This window comes from Capsella rubella, unplaced genomic scaffold (genome assembly GCF_000375325.1).
Source record: "Capsella rubella cultivar Monte Gargano unplaced genomic scaffold, Caprub1_0 scaffold_3, whole genome shotgun sequence".
NCBI classification, from domain to species: Eukaryota; Viridiplantae; Streptophyta; class Magnoliopsida; order Brassicales; family Brassicaceae; genus Capsella; species Capsella rubella.
Genome location: NW_006238921.1, coordinates 9,462,285 through 9,483,312, shown reverse-complemented (window position 1 = coordinate 9,483,312; position 21,028 = coordinate 9,462,285). Strand labels below are relative to the sequence as shown.

General features: G+C 31.9%; 4 protein-coding genes across 4 annotated transcripts; 2 read left to right on the top strand and 2 right to left on the bottom strand.

Annotated features, from left to right (window-relative positions):
• Positions 1–155: 155 nt before the first annotated feature.
• Positions 156–2,514, bottom strand: LOC17893483 (cell division control protein 45 homolog). Its single transcript, XM_006296630.2, has one exon. The coding sequence runs from the start codon at positions 2,133–2,135 to the stop codon at positions 327–329; it is 1,809 nt and encodes a 602-aa protein (XP_006296692.1). The 5' UTR covers positions 2,136–2,514; the 3' UTR covers positions 156–326.
• A 4,219-nt stretch (positions 2,515–6,733) lies between these two features.
• Positions 6,734–8,997, bottom strand: LOC17893144 (RPM1-interacting protein 4). Its single transcript, XM_023785991.1, has 4 exons — positions 8,777–8,997; positions 7,880–8,287; positions 7,129–7,311; positions 6,734–7,026 (listed from the first exon to the last, which is right to left on the bottom strand). The coding sequence occupies exons 1-4, from the start codon at positions 8,780–8,782 to the stop codon at positions 6,997–6,999; spliced, it is 627 nt and encodes a 208-aa protein (XP_023641759.1). The 5' UTR covers positions 8,783–8,997; the 3' UTR covers positions 6,734–6,996.
• A 3,182-nt stretch (positions 8,998–12,179) lies between these two features.
• On the top strand, positions 12,180–14,873 carry LOC17893347 (beta-glucosidase 3). The gene is made up of 12 exons (XM_006297417.2): positions 12,180–12,348; positions 12,435–12,554; positions 12,632–12,707; positions 12,781–12,852; positions 12,941–13,028; positions 13,116–13,374; positions 13,459–13,574; positions 13,673–13,884; positions 13,983–14,008; positions 14,086–14,173; positions 14,262–14,352; positions 14,433–14,873. The coding sequence occupies exons 1-12, from the start codon at positions 12,217–12,219 to the stop codon at positions 14,650–14,652; spliced, it is 1,500 nt and encodes a 499-aa protein (XP_006297479.1). The 5' UTR covers positions 12,180–12,216; the 3' UTR covers positions 14,653–14,873.
• A 4,510-nt stretch (positions 14,874–19,383) lies between these two features.
• Positions 19,384–20,824, top strand: LOC17893959 (putative beta-glucosidase 5). Its single transcript, XM_023785616.1, has 5 exons — positions 19,384–19,526; positions 20,076–20,106; positions 20,190–20,277; positions 20,356–20,446; positions 20,527–20,824. Exons 1-5 carry the CDS (start codon positions 19,384–19,386, stop codon positions 20,750–20,752), a joined length of 579 nt encoding a protein of 192 aa, XP_023641384.1. The 3' UTR covers positions 20,753–20,824.
• Positions 20,825–21,028: the final 204 nt, after the last annotated feature.

The window sequence follows — 21,028 nt, the reverse complement described above, 5'->3', positions numbered from 1 at the left end:
ATTTTTAATTTATCCTTTCGTAACACAAAAAGATTGTTCATTAGATGTTTTATATCAACAGAGTTTGAGTTTCTTTGACATCAGAGACCTCAAGATGTAAGAGTTGTTGGAAACTTTATTCCAGTTAACACTTAACACCAAATGAGTCAAGGACCTTTCACATAAAACTCTATGGTTATTTAAACAAGTTACATGATTGATAACAGATTCTGCCTATTACACGGGATCGTAGTAATGTAAAACGGTGTGAGATAAAAAATGAAAACTAGAAAAACCAAACACACTGAATCGAAGAACAATAAGATATCATGAGTTCTACTCCTATGTCAGAGCATCTCAGTTAATCTAATCATGAAAGAGTTAACTGCAGAAGTATCCAAGACAATCCATGAAGACTCGAATAGCTCGTGAAAGTAATCAGCTCTACTTTCCTGAGCTGCTTTTCTGAAAGCATTGCCAAAAGCATTCCCTCTGACTGCCCCGAGCCTCGGCTTCCCACAAACTCCAACCACAAGTATCTTCCCAGGTTGTTGTGATCCGCAGGCACATAGCATTGGTTTCATCCTAGCTCCTTTCTCTCTCAAAGCATCCATTAGAAAGTAACAGAACTTGGTCAAGGCCTGAGGATATCCCAAATACTTAGCATCCATGGAATCCTCAATTCTCACCCATCTGAATTTTCTACCACTTCTGATGCATCCACTTTTCATGATTGCTGCACTTCCTTGTCTAAGAATTGCTCGTTGAACTTTGATTGCTTGTTGCATCCCAGATCGGAGTATATCCAAATTGTTCAAAGACAGAGCATCGTAAGCTTCGCCAAACTGTTGTAAAGCAGTGGAGCCACCTGACCCAAGAAATGATTCAAGAAGTGCTGTAATACCATAAACAACATCTGCAGCAGAGACCCTTGAGCTATAACCATGAAGCCGCAAGAAACTCCGGTAGTAGAAATCATTAAGCCCATATTCAGGCAAAAACCGATCAAACTCTTGCTTCATATTCTTTTTCACCTCGTGGCTCATGTATGGAAACTTCTGCTGGCACTCAATAAGTGCAAATCCCATACGGGCAAGAAGCAGCTTAAGTTTCTTGATGCCATTATCACTCCATGTCTTCAACTTTGTTGCAATGTATGAGGAACAAAGCATGGAGTCAAACAACGTCCACTCCCTAAGAAGCATAAGCCTAGGCTCTTCTTCATAAGAGATTCTTGAGCAATCTGGTGCTCGAACCTTGGTTCCATCTTTCAGAGTAACAGAAGTGATCTTATCAATGTTTCCTGAGCTATTGATGTGTTGTTCAAGCTCCATAACCGCAGCTTGGTATCTTTCATCAGTCAACCTCTCATGAACAAACTGATCAGTCAAAGAAACGCAAGCCAACCACAGCAACTCATTTGTATTCTTCCTCAACATGTGGGATAGCTCAAACAACAAACACCCAGATGGCTTCCCATGAAAAGTCCCCATCTTGTAATAATCTCTCTTTAGCTTCTTGAAAACCTTCACACCATCTTCCATTTTCCTCCTCTTACTTGGCCTATCACCATCTCCATCATCATCACTACACTCTTCCTCTTCCTCCTCCTCCTCCTCCTCATCTTCTTCATCATCATCCTCATCACCAGCTTCTACCCTTTCTAAATACAACTGATAGCTCTCATTCGCCAGCTTCAACACATCAAAATCATAAGCCAAATCTGCTTGCCTCTCATCATCATCAGTATGAAGAACAACAACTTGCTCATTCTGATCACTCAGATTATTCAAATGAATTGGCCTATGACTATCCACAACAAAGACACGAGCAGCAGGACCTAACTTCAACACAACCTTCAAATCACGGTGACAACCCCAATTAATCAACAATATAGTAACAGGAGGACTATCCAACGAAGTAGAACACAACCCAGCAGGACCAGCGTACTTGTGAATCTCCAGAAAAGACGATACAGGATAACACGAATACTGAATCGAATCTGATTCCAATATATGAGTTATAACCTTAAGCGCACAGAGTGAATCAACATCGGATGTTGAAGGAAATATCAAAAGCGGATTCTGTGAAGACAATGAAGTAGCTGACTCACGAAGCTTCGCATAGAACGATTCTACTTTCTGAATCCTCACCATATCCTTGAAATTGGATTACCCAGAAATCACAATTCGTAGATCCAGATGTGAAAATAATCAAATCCCCAAAACCCAGCTAAATTAAGAACCCTAGAATATGGCAAAAGCAGTGTGTCTACAAATTATCTAACGGAGGCCATTAATTTCTCACCAGATTGAGGAATTTGTGATGAGATCCACAGCCAAAGTACCTGAGACTTGAGTTCTTCTATGGTAGCTTTCAAAGTCACCAACTTTTGGATTCGTTTCTCTCTTCTTCGGCTTCTTGACGACGACGATGATTACAGGAAAAGCAAATGGAACAAAAGAGGGAGAGGGAGAAGAAGAAGAAGAAGACTAAGAGAGAGAGCGAAGGAGAGAGAGAGAGAGCGAAGGAGAGAGAGAGAGATAGAGAGAGAAAGGGTCTAAGGAGGAAGTGTGAAGATCTGAAGGTGTATTTGATTTCTCTCTTTGTGGTAATGAAAAATTTGAAATCTTTTTTCATTTTTGAGTTCGCCGGCGAAATCTTGAAAATTTTCGAAATTTTTTGATCGAGCGCCAGAAATTTTTGACGTTGGCGCTGAACCTAAAAATGAGGAAGAAGGAGGAAGTATCTTATGTAATGCACCCCAGGATAAAACGTGAATCTGGACCGTGTCTTTGTTCAGCTTGCATTAAAATAATCGACGGTCGATGATTAATAATGTTTAGTCAAAATCAAAAGTCCTTATTATCTATAGAGTAAAACCTCTATAATTACTACTCGGTAAATTAATAAACTCTTCCGGTTCCAAGTTGGACCGCCCTAAAAAATATATAATTTGATAAAATAATAAGATAATTACTATTTAAAATTCTATGTAAACATATGGTTTCAACAAGACCATAAATTAATAATTATATACAATATGGATATATATATATACACAATGATTTTTGTTAAAGCTTATTCCTAATATTTTTCCGTATCAAAAAAAATTAATGATCTCTCTTAAAACATGGTACTTATTATTTTCCTTGTAATTAAATTCTAAAAAATTAGTTGTAATGATTAAATCTTATTTTAAAATATACTTTTTAAAAACACTTACCAAATTAGAAAAATATATCGATAAATTAATTGAGCGAGAAATTAGTACCTCCATAAATTAATAGAATTTTATGATTCCGACATGATTATTTTATAAAGGTTTTACTTTATAAACGATAAAGTCTTGTATGTTAATATTTATGTTTTATGGCAAAGCCTTCTGAAAATCTTTGCGATTCTTGAAGTTTACAAATTCTTTCACTTGTTAAGCTGGATTAAAGAAAATAATAATTTAATCGTCAATAATAAATTAGTGTATTTTATCGTCGTCTTAACTCAAATGAAAACGAATCACAACAAGCTATGATAATTAATTACTTATATTTTTGAAATGTTTAATGACAATAAGAATGGGTGATTTTGGAATTAAAATAATCAAAATGAAAATCATTTAGTGAAGGAAATACTAAATCCTTATCTTCTGTTTTTTTTTCAACAACATTATTTCCTTTAGTTAGTTTAGAGATAATTAAAATAGTTTACTAAAATTCTTCTCTCATATTTGTTTCATCACATTTTAAATATATTTGAAGAGATGAATGCTAGCAATCAAATTATAGCTTGAACTTAGAAAGAACAACTTTTCTTTATTAGATTTAGACTATCACAAAACTAAATTTTAATTTTATCTAAATCTTATGGAACTATAGGCTCATGTATATTATATAGAATTAAACTAAAGAGTAATTCAGAAAAAGCTAGGGAATATCCCTTGTTTAAATTTATGTATGTTAAGTGTTGTGTTCATCATATGTACGAAGTCGCTTTTAAATGGATGATTTAATATCTAAAAAGTGTAAAATTAATAGTTTTCTGCTTTTAAAGGAGAAAATATTCATCCGTTAACAAAAGAAGAATTACATGGATATATCGATTTTTTGCAATAAAGTGGCTGAAGAAATGTTTGGAAGATATGTCATAATTTATATTTTTGTAATAAAGATTTGAAAAGGAACTACAGTTGTCATGATAATTAATATCATTGTAATATATCTTTCTAATTTTATTATATTTTATTATATCGAAAACATAAAAATAAAATTAAATGAACTGAAAAAGTCATCAAAGATGTTTTTCTATTGCTTTATTCATTCAGATTTTAATATTTTATTCGTATTAGATGGTCTTCTTTATTCAGATTTTCTCCAGTATGAAGTGTCATGAAAATCACATAGAATAAATAATAACTACTTTTTGAATGTCTTCAAGATTTAAATTTAAATTTTATTAAAAGATAACTAAATTTTGAACATTGTTTAAAATCAATCATTTGTTTACTTTAATTTTCAATAAACTTATTTGTAAAAAATATTTGATTGCAATTAGAACAAGTGATTCTGGAATCAAAATAATTGAAATCAAAATCATTTAGTTAAGAAGATATTAACAAATTTAAAATCATCCAAACCAAACCAAAATCATATGTATTCACAAATATAGATTGGGAGGTCCATTCGGAGATTCAACCAAAAAGAGAACCTTAGTCTTTTCCCCTTTTGAGGAGGGAAATTATAAATAAGAAGAATAAGTGAAAACAAAACCATAGTTTGATGTCGTCGTTTCTCCGATCATAACACTAAGATACATTTCTGGGATAAGAGTATATCTTGAAATTTTGTTAGTGATCTATTTTGGTTTTGAATTGTGTGTCTTGAAATTTTAAGTGTGGGTTAGTGTTTAGATTTTATAACTAGACGAGGTTAAATGTCTGTTTGGGATTATAAAAAAAGAAGTTGGGTTTTGATTTACAATTAAATAAGGTTATATGCCGGTTTGGTTTTATAAAATTTATATATTAGTTTAGATTATACAATTAAATTAGATAATATGTCTGTTTGAGTTTAGAAAATATGATTAGGATTTAAATTTTACTATTAAACGAGATTATATGAAAGTTTGAGTTTATAAAGAATAATTAAATTTTAGATTTTATGTATCCTTTTGGGTTTATCTAAATTGATAATTTTGTTAAAATTTATTTTCTTACTATATTTTATTTGTTTAAATTTTGTTAATCAATTAAGACACAATGATGGTAAAATTTGATTTTAAAGTTTATATTAAGAGTATACTAGATTTTAACCCGCGGTACACCGCGGAACAACATTCCTAAAATGTATTCTTTTTATTAATTTTGTTTGGTATATAAGAGTGTACAACTATATTTTGATTGTTAATTCTATGATTTAACCCGTAGAATATTATATGATAATTTATTCTTTATATAATCGTAATTTGATCAAATTAATTAAATAAGTATAATATTTAAAATAATGAAATGATATTGACATAATATTCGTTTACATAGTAGAATTTTATATTAAAATATTTTGTGAGTTATACTATAGTAGACCACCCCTAAAAATATCTATAATCATAATTATGTAAATTATTACTCGTTCCATCACATGACCCGTGCTACACAATTATCAACAATCTTTTAGTACATCCATGTTTGTATCGTTTGGGTAATATACATCCGTTTCTAAAAATTCAAATTGCATTATATGCAAAAAAAAATATTTTTATTATACATATATTTATGTAATAATATAAATTTAAAAACAAATAAAATCATATAAAGATGTTGGAGAAATATTTGATTTATTAGGGAGAGATTTTAGGAAATTTATTAAAAGTAATAAATATTGATTTCTAATTTTACAATTTTATTATGATTTAGGCCTTGAATGGCAACAGTTTTTAGATTAGTTTTTGGTTTTTGATTTTTAAAAACCAAAAAAATTGCCATTCACGATTTTACAAAAAGTGATTTCCTTAAATTTAGGGAAACTAGATTTTATCAGATTTTAGCAATTCCTTCATAGAATCTAAAAACCATTTTTTCCAACTTTCTAACAATATTATGTGACTTTTTCTTATTGATTATTAACTTTTATTTTTTTCATATAAAACCAAAAACTAAACAAATTACCATTCAAGATTTTGCAAAAACTAAAATCTACCGCAAAAATCAAAAACTAAAAAACTAAAAACCAAAAGCCAAAAACCAAAAACCAAAAGCTAAAACTCATTTAAAAACTACAAATTTATCTTAAACTTTTTACTATATCTATATTAAACTTTTTAATTATAAAATTTATTTTAAACTTTTTCAGTTTAGTCAAATGGTCAGGGGTTAATTATGAAAATATCACAAAATAAAAGGGTATAACACAAAAGGTACTTCAAAAATGTTAATATAGATATATGCGTGTGTGTTTTTTTTTTTACACGAACAACCAAAATGTTTAAATATCAAAGTAATAAAAACATGTGTGAGAATGAGTCTATGTATTGTATTGAAAACAATGAAAAATTGTTGATGTTCTAACGATTTTTAGCCTTATATGCACACAAAAAAAATAGTAAAGAAAAACTTGCATCAAACTATCAAAGTAGAAAAGTAGAAAGATCAAAACAGGATTTAAAGATGTTTATGTATGTGTCTTGGGTAAAGTAGACTTGCCTCATTTTCAATATAGATTGGTGCAGAGTTAAAAGGCTTTAAACATTAGAGAAAACAAACTTGGAGGTACCTAAATATCTCTGATTCTTATCAAACTTGGATATAATGAATCTGCAAGCAGGTCCAAAACTTGAATGTGTCTTATGAAAACACCAAAAGTAGTATGAAAAATTACAAAATATTACATACAAAACTATACTATAAAATCTTATGCAAGTGGTACTGATGCCTTATTTCATCTAAAAAAGCTCGAATGTCTGATCATTAAGATTAAACACTGATTTCTCCATAGCTATATACAATCTTCTGGATACATTTCCCTTTCATTTTCCTCCAAAGCCAAAGCAGCAACACTGTGTCAATTGCAGAAAGACAAACCAATGTTCAAAACACTATTCGAATATGTTGTTTTCACTGATTCTACTTGAAGAAATGAGCTTTAAGAGATGTCTTACTGAGGAAGTGTTGTTAGGGTTACGGGGGACTGGATGAGTCGGCGTTCTTGAAGATCCACTCGCGTTTGGTCCAGAACTTCTCTCTTCGCGGACTTTATTGAAAATGTGTGTGTATCCATCAGCTGATGACGGGTTATTCTCGTCCCAGTCACCGAATTTTGGCACCACTGTGACTTTTTCAGGCTGTAAAACAGTTTAAAAGCTCAGATAATTCAGAACCATAAACACACAGAAGCAACAGACAGATAAGTTCAACCAAGAATCTGACATTCTCTGAAACAAGTGATGCAAACATATAGACAAGATTCAGCCAAGAATCTAACATTCTCTGAAACAAATGATGCAAAGAAATAGACAAGGTTCAACAAGAATCTAACATTCTCTGAAACATATGATGCAACAAATAGACAAGGTTCAACAAGAATCTAACATTCTCTGCAACAACTGATACAAACAAATAGACAAGGTTTAACCAAGAATCTAACATTTGTCTGAAACAAGTGATGCAAAAAAATAGACAAGGTTTAACCAAGAATCTAACATTTGTCTGAAACAAGTGATGCAAACAAAAAGACAAGGTTTAACCAAGAATCTAACATTGTCTGAAACAAGTGATGCAAACAAATAGACAAGGTTGAACTAAGACTCTTAATATTCTCTGAAACAAGTGATGCAAACAAACAGACAGTTTCAAAGAAGACAGAATTGACACTCATCCTTCAAATTATTGTGGTAAAGGTGAGATTCTTACGCTTTCATCAGCTCTAAGGTTAGCAGGTTTAGGCCTGGTTCTTCCAGTGCCATCATATGAGTTCTTATGCAACGGTGACTTGTTGTCGTAACTATTGTTCTGAGAAGACCTTCCTTGTTTTTTGTTAGCAGCCTCATTTGATGAGCCACCAGCATCACCAAACTGCTTCAACTCACTCTCTTCTCGGCTTCTTGTATGGTCACGCGATCTTCTAACAGTGTCAACCTGCTCAGGTTTGGTTCTGGAAGGAGGAGGAGCTTGTGATTGAGAATCAGAGTTATACTCCGGGTCATTCGGGTTCATGATCTTACCACCTGGAGCTCGAGTCTTACGAGCTTTGTCAAAATAAGCTGTGTAAGGAACATTCTCCTCAGCTTCCCAGTTTCCAAATTTGGGTACATTAGAACGCTGTTGCAACATACAATACAATTAGTTCAACAAACAATGTCTCTAACAAAACCGTTCATTAGCATTGATGAGGTAGAAACATAAAAGACCCTAGAGAACAATCATCACATAAGCCAAGATACCAACAAACAACAACAACAACACAATAAGGATCTTTGCAGATTCAATAAGAATCCAAAACAGAACAAGAAAGACAACAAATACCAAATTTGAATTTATCGATTTCATTCAAGACACAAAGCATAAAGGTGAAACATTGCTAATCAAAAACAGAAACTTTTCAACAAAAATAGCAACTTTAATGTAACCTGAAATCAGAGAATCATAAAGCTGAAGAATACTCTGATCAGATGAAACAATCAATAGGAAGAAGGAACCATAAATGCGACTAGATATCTCCAAAAGACTTTAAATTTCAAAGAATGATAAGAGTAAAAAGAAAAATCTCAGAGAAACCTAAAGAAGAAGGAAAGAAAGAAAAACACTTACTGCCATGGGAGAGAGAGAGAGATTGTGAAAAGAGAGGTAGCTAGAGAATTGAAGTCTAAAGCTTTGTTTGGTTTGTGAGAAAGAGAGATGTGAGAAGGAGAAGAGACGAAGAAGAAGAAGTTTTATCAAAGCGTTGACTAGTGTGATGCTATGTATTCTTTGACCCTTCTCTTCTCTAATTTTCTTCTTCACCTCTCTCTCTCTCTCTCTCTCTCTCTCTCTCTTTCTCGCTTGTCTCACTCCAACTCTGTTAGTTTTTTTTTTTGCATTAACTTTAACGCCGTTACCGTTAAAGGCGGCTATATTTTGGTGTCCATGTTATAGTGTGTCCTCTTAAAGTCGTAGTTAATGTTTGTGTCCGAAGATTGGGTTATGTTATGTTTATATGGGTCGGACTCGGAGCACCATTTTGGTTTGTAGTGGTACCATTTTACCAATTCGATAAGTTAACCCCAAAGCATACTACTTGCAATTTTTGTGGGAACAAAACAAAACAAAACAAATATTTTAATAAATGTGTGGTTGATAAAAAAAAACAAATATTTTTATTTTATAGAGAAATTCCCTAAATAATCACATTTTAATACTTATTTTCCAACAAAATCTTTCTAGTTTAACTTTTTTTTTTATAAAAAATACTATAAAAGGATTTGCTTTCTAAGAATACCACAAATAGAAAAATTATTTTTTAAGAGTATAGATTTATTTTTTTGAGTTTGAGTATTTTGATTGAGGATATAGTTTTTAAGAGGTTATATGGTTTAGTGATTAGGATTTAAGGTTTTGTTTGAAGGTTGGGAGTTTAGTTTTAGCTTTGAAAGTTGAGAGTTTAGTTTTAGTTTTATGGTATTTTTAGTGGTAGTTTTGGAAAATAATTAAAAATAGTATTTTTGAAAAAAAAAAACTTATTTTAGTGATATTTATGAGAACTGGTATTTTATATATATCACCATTTATGTGTATATATATATATATATATATATGTGTGTGAGTGTGTGTGTGTGTATGTTTACACTAATAAATTTAAGAAAGAAAAACTGAAATTGAGTAGCAAAATAATAATAATAAGAGAAACATAAAGTGTTCTACAATAGATACATGAAGAAGAAAAATTTCACAGTGTGAAAATAGAAAATGAGAAATGTGATTAATGAAGGGTGGTTGACTAAACTACTACTCTATTTTGTATTTGTATTTTTTTTTAAATGTATATATCTCTTTTCATTAATGAAATTTATAGGAAAATTTGATTTAATCCACTTTGAGTCTTGAGATATTATTTCATAACTGTTACAATAAAAAGAATTAATGAGAATTGCCCAAAAAAAAACTATTTTTATTATGGTCACCACTCACCATTCAATTTATTATTATTATTTTTTTATCATACCAACTCTTATCATATACAATATGATACCTATATGATAGTAAACAACAATATGAAGATTAATTAGAAAAGCAGATTAAAATGATAATTTAAAAAAAAAAAGAGAAAAAATGGAGGCGACTTTTTGTGTTTAGCAAAGTCAATGCTGCCTTCTTCTTATAAGTCTCATTACACCGAAAGGCCCTTTTGAGAATTTACGTACCTCTTTCTTCTTATTAGTCTCGTGAGTACAATACTCGTGGCATCTTCTTCAACCACCTATTATTTAACCAATCAATACAAGTTGTTCACTAGATCACCTAAAGATTGTTTTATACTATTATCAGACACAATATTTGAAAAGTGAAAAGTATATACCTATGTAGTTGCCGTAACGATAATATGATTCAATGCTTCCCATACTTGTAGTTGCACACACGTTGACTCTAAGTCCACACAAGTGTTTCACATGGTTAATGGGAATATTTTAATTTCGATAAAGGAAGAGTAGAAAGTTATCAAAAACCAAAGGAGAGATGTTAAATAGCTAAGTCAGCTTCAGTTTAAGTGTAATGAACTAGTGATCATATTTGTAGTGTTGTAGGATAGAGATACTTAAAAGACAACTAAGAGATCGTGTGTTTTGGTCTTTACATAGCAGACCATATTTGATCTTAAGTTTCAGTTCAATGTGATGGGCCCTTAGGGCACTTGCATTGGAGTATATTACCAGCGTCCCTCTCCTATTTTTACTTAAAAATAAATCAAAAAAAGAGAAATAAGGAAGGACGTTAACGAAAACGCGACGGTCCTTTGCTTCTTCTTTCCCAATTCGCGGGCCCCACTGACATGTGGCGGCCCGCAATTGGTTTCTTTTTTTTTTGAAAAAAAAATCTAAAAATTAAAAAAAAAAAAAAAAAAACTAGAGTGAGGGACTAATAACGGATGCCCATGCTCTTAGATTTAATTGCTATGTTCTTGACCAAACTCGCACTCTTTAAAAAGTCTCAAGTCCCTTTCAGATTTGACAAATTAACGTGCATCTCCCTATCCTCCACAGTGATTTCCTCTAAGAGATTGGGACCACGCATGTAATCGTGTAATGCTCTAGGCAACACAATTCCAATTTTGGATCTTTATATCGGTATTGATTATAATGAAATTTTTGGGTCTACGTCAAGTTGACAAGACCCCATGAGAGAGGTAGAGATAGAAATGGAACATATTTTTCTAGGGTTTAAGGGTTTTTACTCACACTATATATCAGTATACCAACCTGGTAAGCCGTAAGCACCTACCGGGAGATATAGACTCTGATGGTTGGTCGATGGACCTAAAGATATCAAAATGAGTCGTCGGTTCAGCTCGATTTTTGGAAAGTTCGAGCTCTGTTTTTAGACTCATTTAACAATTAAGTTAATTACGTGATCGATATATAATTAATAATTTATACTTAAGAAATTGATACATTTTTACATGTTTTAAAGAATGAAATTGGTTAAAATCTAGTTTCTAATGGTTTTCCAAATTGATTCTACGGATACACATAAGTCAAAAGAATTTATTTCTTTTATATCATAAACTTCTACCAATTGGTATACATACATATTTACACGAAGAGGGGACTTAACAAAGTTCAAATGTTGCATGTAATGTTTTCGTTTAGAAAGCATGGTCATTTTCAATTAATTTTCTTTATTTTGTTAAATGGTTTTCTCTAGCATGTAATACATTTATGATTAATAATCAAAATTCTTTTAAACACCATTAATATGAATACCATTATGAGTTTTATAATTGATTTACTGTTAAAAATAATATCTTTGTAAAGAAAAAAAAAACTTAAAATATAATATTTGGATGTTGAAAGAAAAAAAAAAACACACCCACACAACACTACACCAGAGAAACATGATTTTCACGATGATCTTGTCCATCACACAACAACTCTCACATTAATTATTTTGCCTATCATTTACAAACGCAAAAATACATATAATAAACCGTGCACTCCGTCACGTAGTTTACTTTACTTAGATTTTGAAACACCCTTTGGAGGAATTAAGGAGAAGAGATGAGACAGTTTTTGTTAGTGATAACCATTGTACTACTGCGTTGGGCTTTCTCCGTGAGATGTAGCAATGATTACAGCAAGAATGATTTCCCCGAAGGTTTCGTTTTTGGATCAGCCTTTTCTGCTTTTCAGGTTTGGGAGCTGTAACTTCATTTCATATAGCATTTTCGACATTTTCAGTGATGTTAATATGTTTTGTTTTTTGGATCTTTGAAAAGTGGGAAGGAGCTGTTGATGAAGATGGAAGGTCACCTAGCATTTGGGACACATATCTTCACTCTGAGAATGGACATGGACGTATTGAAGATGGAGACTGTGATGGGTATCATAAGTATAAGGTTGGTCACAGTGATATGTTCTTGTGTGTGTTTGTTTGGTAGCTCAAAACTCAAAATATTTGATATTTTTGTTTCAGGAGGACGTAAGGCTAATGTATGAGATGGGTTTAGATGCTTTTCGACTCTCCATTTCGTGGCCGCGACTTATACCAAGTGTGTGTGTGTGTGTGTTTGTGTTTCTTGCCAAGTTTTGTTACCTTTCTCTGAGTTTGTTTTTTTTCTTCAGGTGGAAGAGGTCTTGTGAATCCAAAGGGCTTACGGTTTTACAAAAACCTCTTAGATGAACTCACAAGATATGGTGAGACGTGATTGTATATATATAAATCCTCTGTTTTGGAAGAACATGAATTTGAGTTTGTAAAGGGTTCTCTGTTTGGAGAGTACAGGAATCGAACCGCATGTTACGTTGTTTCACAATGATCTCCCTCAGGCTCTTGAAGATGAATATGGAGGATGGATTGACCGCAAAATCATGTATAGCTAGCCAATATTTTCCTTGCAGCGATGTGTGCTCTCTAAGTCAAAGGGTGTGTTGTCTTATATTATCATCTTCTGTTGCAGCGATGACTTCACGGCTTTTGCAGAGGTTTGCTTTAGAGAGTTTGGGAATGAAGTGAAACACTGGTCTACGATTAATGAACCCAATATGCTAGCATGGGGAGGTTATGACTTGGGAGTTATACCTCCTATGCATTGTTCTCCTCCCTTTGGAACAGGCAACTGCTCCAGAGGAAACTCTTCAACTGAGCCTTATATTGTACTCCATAACATGTTGCTTGCACATGCATCTACCGCGAGATTGTATAAGCAAAAGTATAAGGTAAAGCTTAAAATTCATGATCTCTTCTTGAATGCTTGACTTACCTCTCTCTCTCTCGTTGTCTCTTGTGTGATGTTTTTGTAGTATAAGCAGAATGGATCTGTAGGTATAACCTGTTATGCGTACTGGATGGTTCCTTTTACTAGCTCTCAAGAAGACAAGATCGCAACTCAAAGAGCCAAAGATTTCTTTTTAGGCTGGTTTGTTGGATTTTTTTAAAAAAATTTTGTGTTACTAAAATTCTTCTTTGGCTGCTTTGCTAAAGAGGGCAAGAACTTTATTCATTTCTGAATTCCAGGGTTCTGCACCCACTTGTGTTTGGAGACTATCCTGATATAATGAGGAAAATCGTGGGAAAGAGATTGCCAAGATTTTCGAAAGACGAATCAGATCTTGTTAAAGACTCATCTGATTTCTTTGGAGTCATACATTACACAACAATGTACATCAAACACTTATCTAGTTCTTACCAAGGAGATTTTAATTCAGACATGAATGCTGCACTAATCCGTATGCTTTTCTTCTTATATTGAGATCTTTTGTATGGGTTTTTTTTTTCTTTTCTTTGAATTTAGCAGACTTGACTCTTTATTTATTTTCTAGGACAGCCTTTGGGAATTCTACAATGGTCGCGGTATGTTCCCCAAAAGTTGCCATTCGAACACCGTAAAACACTCGTTAATCTTTGATTCTTGTCATATATATCCACAGTTTGATGTGCTTCCTTGGGGTCTTGAAGGAGTGTTGGAATACATAAAGCAGAACTATGGAAATCCTCCCGTCTACATTCTTGAAAACGGTCTTTATCTCTTTCAATCTCTTTGTTCTTTACTTACATTCACAACATAATGAATCTTGAGAGTTTCTTTTTTAAATACCACAATCAGGTCGGCCTACCAGCCACAATTCATCGATTAACGACATAGGAAGAGTTGAATTCCTTCACGCTTATATCGGTTCCGTGCTCAAATCAGTGAGGTGTGTAATATGCTTGTTCAACAATATTTGCCTCATAAGTCATAAACACAAATACTAAACTGTGACACAATGTTGTGCAGGAATGGCTCAGATACAAGAGGCTACTTCCAATGGTCATTCATGGACTTGTTCGAGTTTATCAATTTCAAGTACACGTTTGGATTATACTATGTGAATTTTAGTGACCCGGAACGTAAAAGATCTCCCAAAACCTCTGCTTTTTGGTACTCTGCCTTTCTCAAAGGGACGACCAAAGTGCCCAAGTCGGTATCTTCTTCTCTTGAGTTTTCTTCTCAGTAAGGGGGCTGTTTGTTTTATGGTCTAGATCCAATACCTAGATGCAGTTATCAACTCTTGTTTGTTTGTTTTTCAAATTAAGAAATGCATCTAGGTGCAATAATAGGATGTAAAATAAAACTCATCCAAAAAAACTGGATATTCTAGATGAGTTTGAAAAAAGAGTTTGGACGCACTTTCAATTTACAAAAGTCTAATATATCTTTCATTTATCTCTGGGTCAATTTTTGATTTTCAAACCGGTAACAAGACTTTAAAGCCTCCTAGACATAGCAAACCAATCGTCAGATAAAGATGGCCCACATGTCTAGAGAGGACGTGAGACCCATAAAAAAAGTTATGTTCATAATTTTAAAAATCGTATCAGAGCCAAACTCAGACGAGTGTGGAGTCAAAAGGGGTCACACCATCAGAGATGACGGTGTTGGTGCGCAACGAGGACCGTTACGATATGTTAGTAGGGAGTAAATCATAATACCTCAATTTTAGAAAATATATATGCGAAAATGTTTAAAAATTGATCTGACTACTTATGTCACCAAGGTAAACTTATCTTTTCGGTCTGACGTCCTGAGAAAACTTCACAGTTAAGCGTGCTTATGCTAGAACAATTTCATGATGGGTGGCTTTCGAGAAGTGATTGTGAGAACCATGTGAATAAGGATAAATGACATGGAAAGATCACATGGCGATTTCTAGGGTGATCAACAAATCTTTAAAAACTCTTAAACATAGCGAACCGACTGTCAAATAAGTATGGATCCACATGTTGAGAAAGGACGTAGAACATTAGTTTTAAAAAACTATATAAATAGTGCATATGAAAAAATTTCTGATTTGACTACTTATATCATCAAAGTACACTTACCCTTTGGATGAAACGTCTCGAGCGAACTACACAATTAACCCGAAAGAAAAGCAAACCAAAATAGGCAAAGCATTGTGAAGTTGGGTCGAATTCATCATGTCAAGAGCTTCTTCAACTCTCCCTGCACATGCGAGAAGATCATCATTGTAAAGCCTTTGAAGACGACTTCTATGTTAGCTTAAGTTAACGCTGCTTCTTTACACCAAAAGAGAAGAGAATCTTCGTACGTGGTATGTGTGCACACTGTATTAATAAAACTAAAATATTCAATTCTATGCATTAATTCAATAAGCAACACCGTTCGCGAGGTTCCATGTTCCATACTAAGAATCTGAAACACTACGAGCGACCATGTACAATGCAGGTTTTTTAACCAATATCTTAGAAATAAAAAGGCAAAAAATAAATCAAAATTCAATATTAAGCTAAGAGACATCTCTTAATTAAGAAGTTTTGAGATAGTTTCTTAGAGACACGTGTCGGTACAAGAGAGTTTAAGAAAAAAAACAAAAATCATTTAAATATGAAAAATTATAAAGTTTTATATGGTTTATAAAATACTTCTCTATAATAAATACTAGTGATTCGATACAACTATTTTATAATGTTTTAAAGTGTTTTAAATCTTTTATACAAGTTTTAAAAATGTTTTTAAAAGGGTTTTTAAAGTTTTTAAAAGGTTCTTATAAATTAATTTTACGTTATTTAAAAAATATATATAATTTTTTGTGTATACTTATAAGGTCACACACATATTTGGATAAATTTCAACATTTTCAATGGTTTTTTTGATAAAGTTTGAAAAAGGAATATTTTTAAAGTGGTATCTGAAAATATGTATCTATACTATTAAAGCTGAAGTACACAATAAAAATACACTATAGTTTCAAAATGAAATTTTTATCAATTCTAAATGGGTAAACACGCGGATCTAACTAAATAATCGGATATGTTAATCGGGTTTAAAATTTTTAATCACATCCGTTTATCACAGAAATGAATAACACGCGGATCTAACTAATCATCTATACTATTAAAGCTGAAGTACACAATGAATTTACACTATAGTTTCAAAATGAAATTTTTATCAATTCTAAATGGGTAAACACGCGGATCTAACTAAATAATCGGATATGTTAATCGGGTTTAAAATTTTTAATCACATCCGTTTATCACAGAAATGAATAACACGCGGATCTAACTAATCATTCGGATCTATTACTCGGGTTTAATATGTTTAATCACATCCGTTAATTATTATGCTTTAATCTCATTCGTTCATTGTTTATACGACAATTAGCATAAGATACAATTAACATGAAATCCCATCCGTTAATTTACAAGTTTTAATCTCATTCGTTCATTGTTTATACGAATGAGAAAAATAAGATACAATTAACATTAAATCACATCCGTTAATTCACAAGTTTTAATCTCATTTGTTATACGAATCAGAAAAATAAGATACAATTAACATGAAATCACATCCCTTAATTAACAACTTTTAATCTCATTCGTATATTGTTTATACGAATGAGAAAAACAATGAACAATTAACATGAAATCACATCCGTTAATTCACAAGTTTTAATCTCATTCGTTCATTCTTAGCATTAATTAAATAGCTTGATCCGCAAGCTCAATGTCCTCAAATTGCGTTCAATAACTTCAATTTGCGTTGTTTATTCGGAAATTTTTATATTTGAAATCTAATAACATCTTACCTAAATTACAAATTATAATTTATCATCATCCCATCAAGTTAGGTAACTATAGTCATCAAATATTACCTAAAATATTGGAGAATTGATCTTAGCCCTTAGTTTCTACAAAACAAATCACAATCGTTAATTTCAAAAAAATGATTAGATATTCTAACCACAATCATCCTCGAATGAATATTGCTTCTAGAGTATATTCTGCTAATTATACTCTCAAAATAATTAAAATTACCATAATGCAAGTAATTTCCATTTAAAAAACTAATAATTTACAACTCTATAAATTTGTTTCTACGATTACTTTTCAATCATATTTTTCTCCCAACCTAAAAAACCCTACTCGGCAAAAATGTCTATGGCTCTTCCCCTCTCATTCACACCACTCAAAGATTTGAAACCTTACAAAAACTCATGGCGTATTGAAGTCAAAATTCTTCATAGTTGGAGAATGTTTTCAGCTAAGTCCGGTGAATCAATAGAATTGATTCTTGCGGATGAAGAAGTATGTCTTTTATTTTCCTTTTATTTTATTTATATAACGTTCATATAGTTTATAATAGTTTATTTTTAATGTATAAACTTTACTAATTGGTGTTTTTTATATGACATTTTCTCATATAATTTTTTTTTACTTTCATTGCAGTTGAATACCCACCAACAGAATTACATATCAGCAAAATAAATACTCAATAAAACCGTCTACTCTATACATTTTCGTTTTCCATTCATTTTGAATATTGAAAAATTAGTTTATCATAAATTATTCCCAATAACAAAAAATTTCGGAAAAAATCTAATCTCTACTTTAACAGACACAAGTATTAGTCATTTAAACAAACCTTCAAACTATATTTAAACAAATATTTTCAATTTACAAAGGTTGACCACACTACAGTGCTCTATATATTTTTCGATATTACACATACGGTTAAATATATATATATATATACTTATATTACAATATATGCGTGCTTATATAAAAGCCAAAAAATATACATAGTAAAATTAATACACACTTATCTATTAATTATAGAGATAAAAATATACAAAAACCACCAAATATTTATACAATACATATTTTATACATTACATATTTTAATTTTTATAACAAAAAAAAATATTCAACCGTGCGCAAGCACGGGTTCTCCTCTAGTTTTTGAAATTATATTTCTTTTCCAACCAAAGTTCTCTTCCGACCAAAACAAAAAAACTCTCCATCTCTCTCGTTCTCTCAGGCAACAAAACAGTTTCATCTCTTTTCTGATCTGGTTAAGAATATTTAGCAAAACTTTGGCAACAACTAAAATATGATTTGTATTATGTGTTTTATTATGTTTTAGTTATATTTATATTATGTGTGTTACAAATTAATATTTTTTATGTTTTATAAAATTTTAGTTTTCAAATTTTTTTTTAAGAACTCCAAATTAAGAGTTTTACCATTGGAGGTGGATAATTTTAGTTATCCTCAAAAATTATACAATTTATTAGTAAACAATTACTAAAAAATTGTGATAGCATACTACCATTGGACATGCTCTTATCGAGTCTATCAAATCTGTTCCTATCTAATGGATCGCTATTGGATTGAATGACAAAGACATTATTAAAAATGTATGAACAACTTTGTATCAAATTTTTTGCTTTTATTTCGGGAATTTTCGTAACTTTTTTTTAAATAAATGTTTTCCAAAAATATTACTAAAAGATCATTATTAGTTTTATCTTTTCGAATACATTACTAAAATATATTTTTTGCCAAAAATATGACGAAACAAAAATTAAAATTTCAACGTTGAAAAATATGCCCTAAATCTTAAACACTAAACTTTAAATCTTAAAAACTATACTATAAAGTTAACACAAACCTAAGAAGATAGATTTCACATTTTTAAAATTCAAATTGTTAATGCTTAAGAAAATAAAAAAGTGGTATTTTGGAGAATTTATTTTTATTAAAACTTTTTTTGTTTTTTTTTTTTTGCTAAAGAACCGTTTTATAAGACCTATAATCAAAGATTGAAAAATTAAAACATTTTTTCAAATGAAAATATTTCAACTCTGCCGACATTAAGAAAACAAAAACACACACGTGTGTCTCAGTCCCTCGCAAGTGACGTACTTTGGAACACACTTGGATAAGAGATGAGACAGTTTTTGTTAGTGATAACCATTGTACTACTGCGTTGGGCTTTCTCCGTGAGATGTAGCAATGATTACAGCAAGAATGATTTCCCCGAAGGTTTCGTTTTTGGATCAGCCTTTTCTGCTTTTCAGGTTTGGGAGCTGTAACTTCATTTCATATAGCATTTTCGACATTTTCAGTGATGTTAATATGTGTAAGGGAGAAATGTATTAAGGATGTAATTGTAATTAGTATATACCTAATCCTTATGTAACCTCTATATATATTGTAAAGCCTACCACTGAATAAGATTGAGCATTCATTTCAAAGATTGAGCTCGACTCCACAAATTGGACATGTCGTGAGACATATATCCGACCCGTAATTCTATCGAGACACAAGTAAGCACTCTGTGTTAAGGAGTAACCAAGAAACACACATGGCAGTGAGCGACTCTCCAATTTGTGTGATGTGTAAGGTCGAATCCACGGAAAGCATGTACACCCAAATACCCGAAGCTTGTTATAATTTGGTGTTTGACCAAACAATTTGCTGTATGGAGAGACATTTCCCAGCACCGGTGTGAGCAACCGTATAGAATTATAATTATGACATGAATGCAGCACTAATCCGTATGCTTTTCTTCTTCTTGAGATCTTTTGTATTATCTAATCTACCATACCTGACTTGAATCTTGTTATTTTTTTCCTAGGACAGCCATTGGGAACACTACAGTGGTCGCGGTATGTTTCCGAAAGACTGCTAGTTAAAGAACCCCGTTCTCTTACACCCTAAAAAATATTTGATTATTGTCATATATCCACAGTTTGATGTGCTTCCTTGGGGTCTTGAAGGAGTGTTGGAATACATAAAGCATAACTATGGAAATCCTCCCATCTACATTCTTGAAAACGGTCTTTATCTCTTTTTCTTTACTTAGCTTCAAAACATTATGAATCTTGAGAGTTTCTTTTTTTAAATACCACAATCAGGTCGGCCTACCAACCACAATTCATCGCTTAACGACATGGGAAGAGTTGAATACCTTCATGCTTATATCGGTTCCGTGCTTAAATCAGTGAGGTGTGTAATATGTTTGTTCAACAATATTTGCCTCATAAGTCATAAACACAAATACTAAACGGTGACACAATGTTGTGCAGGAATGGCTCAGATACAAGAGGCTACTTCCAGTGGTCATTCATGGACTTGTTCGAGTTTCTCAATTTCAAGTACACGTATGGATTATACTACGTGAATTTTAGTGACCCGGAACGTAAAAGATCTCCCAAAACCTCTGCTTTTTGGTACTCTGCTTTTCTCAAAGGGACGACAAAAGTGCACAAGAACCTCTCCGTATCTTCTTGTCTTGCTGTCTCTTCTCAGTAATTAAGAAATTGACCCGGTTTGGTTCTCTTGCTCAACCCCTGGGAATTAGTAGCATTGTTCGACTTCTTTAAATCATTCCACTGTTATTGCTTTTGTTGCAAAATACAAAAGCATTCCAATAAATAATAGAAACCTCAATATTCTTCTTTTCTTGAATTTTCTTTTACTTGAACAGAACTTATTTACACATAAAACATAAAACATAAAACATTATTCTCATATAAACACAACTGAAGCAAATGAGTTTAAACTTTAAACCAATCGTTTTAAGAAAGT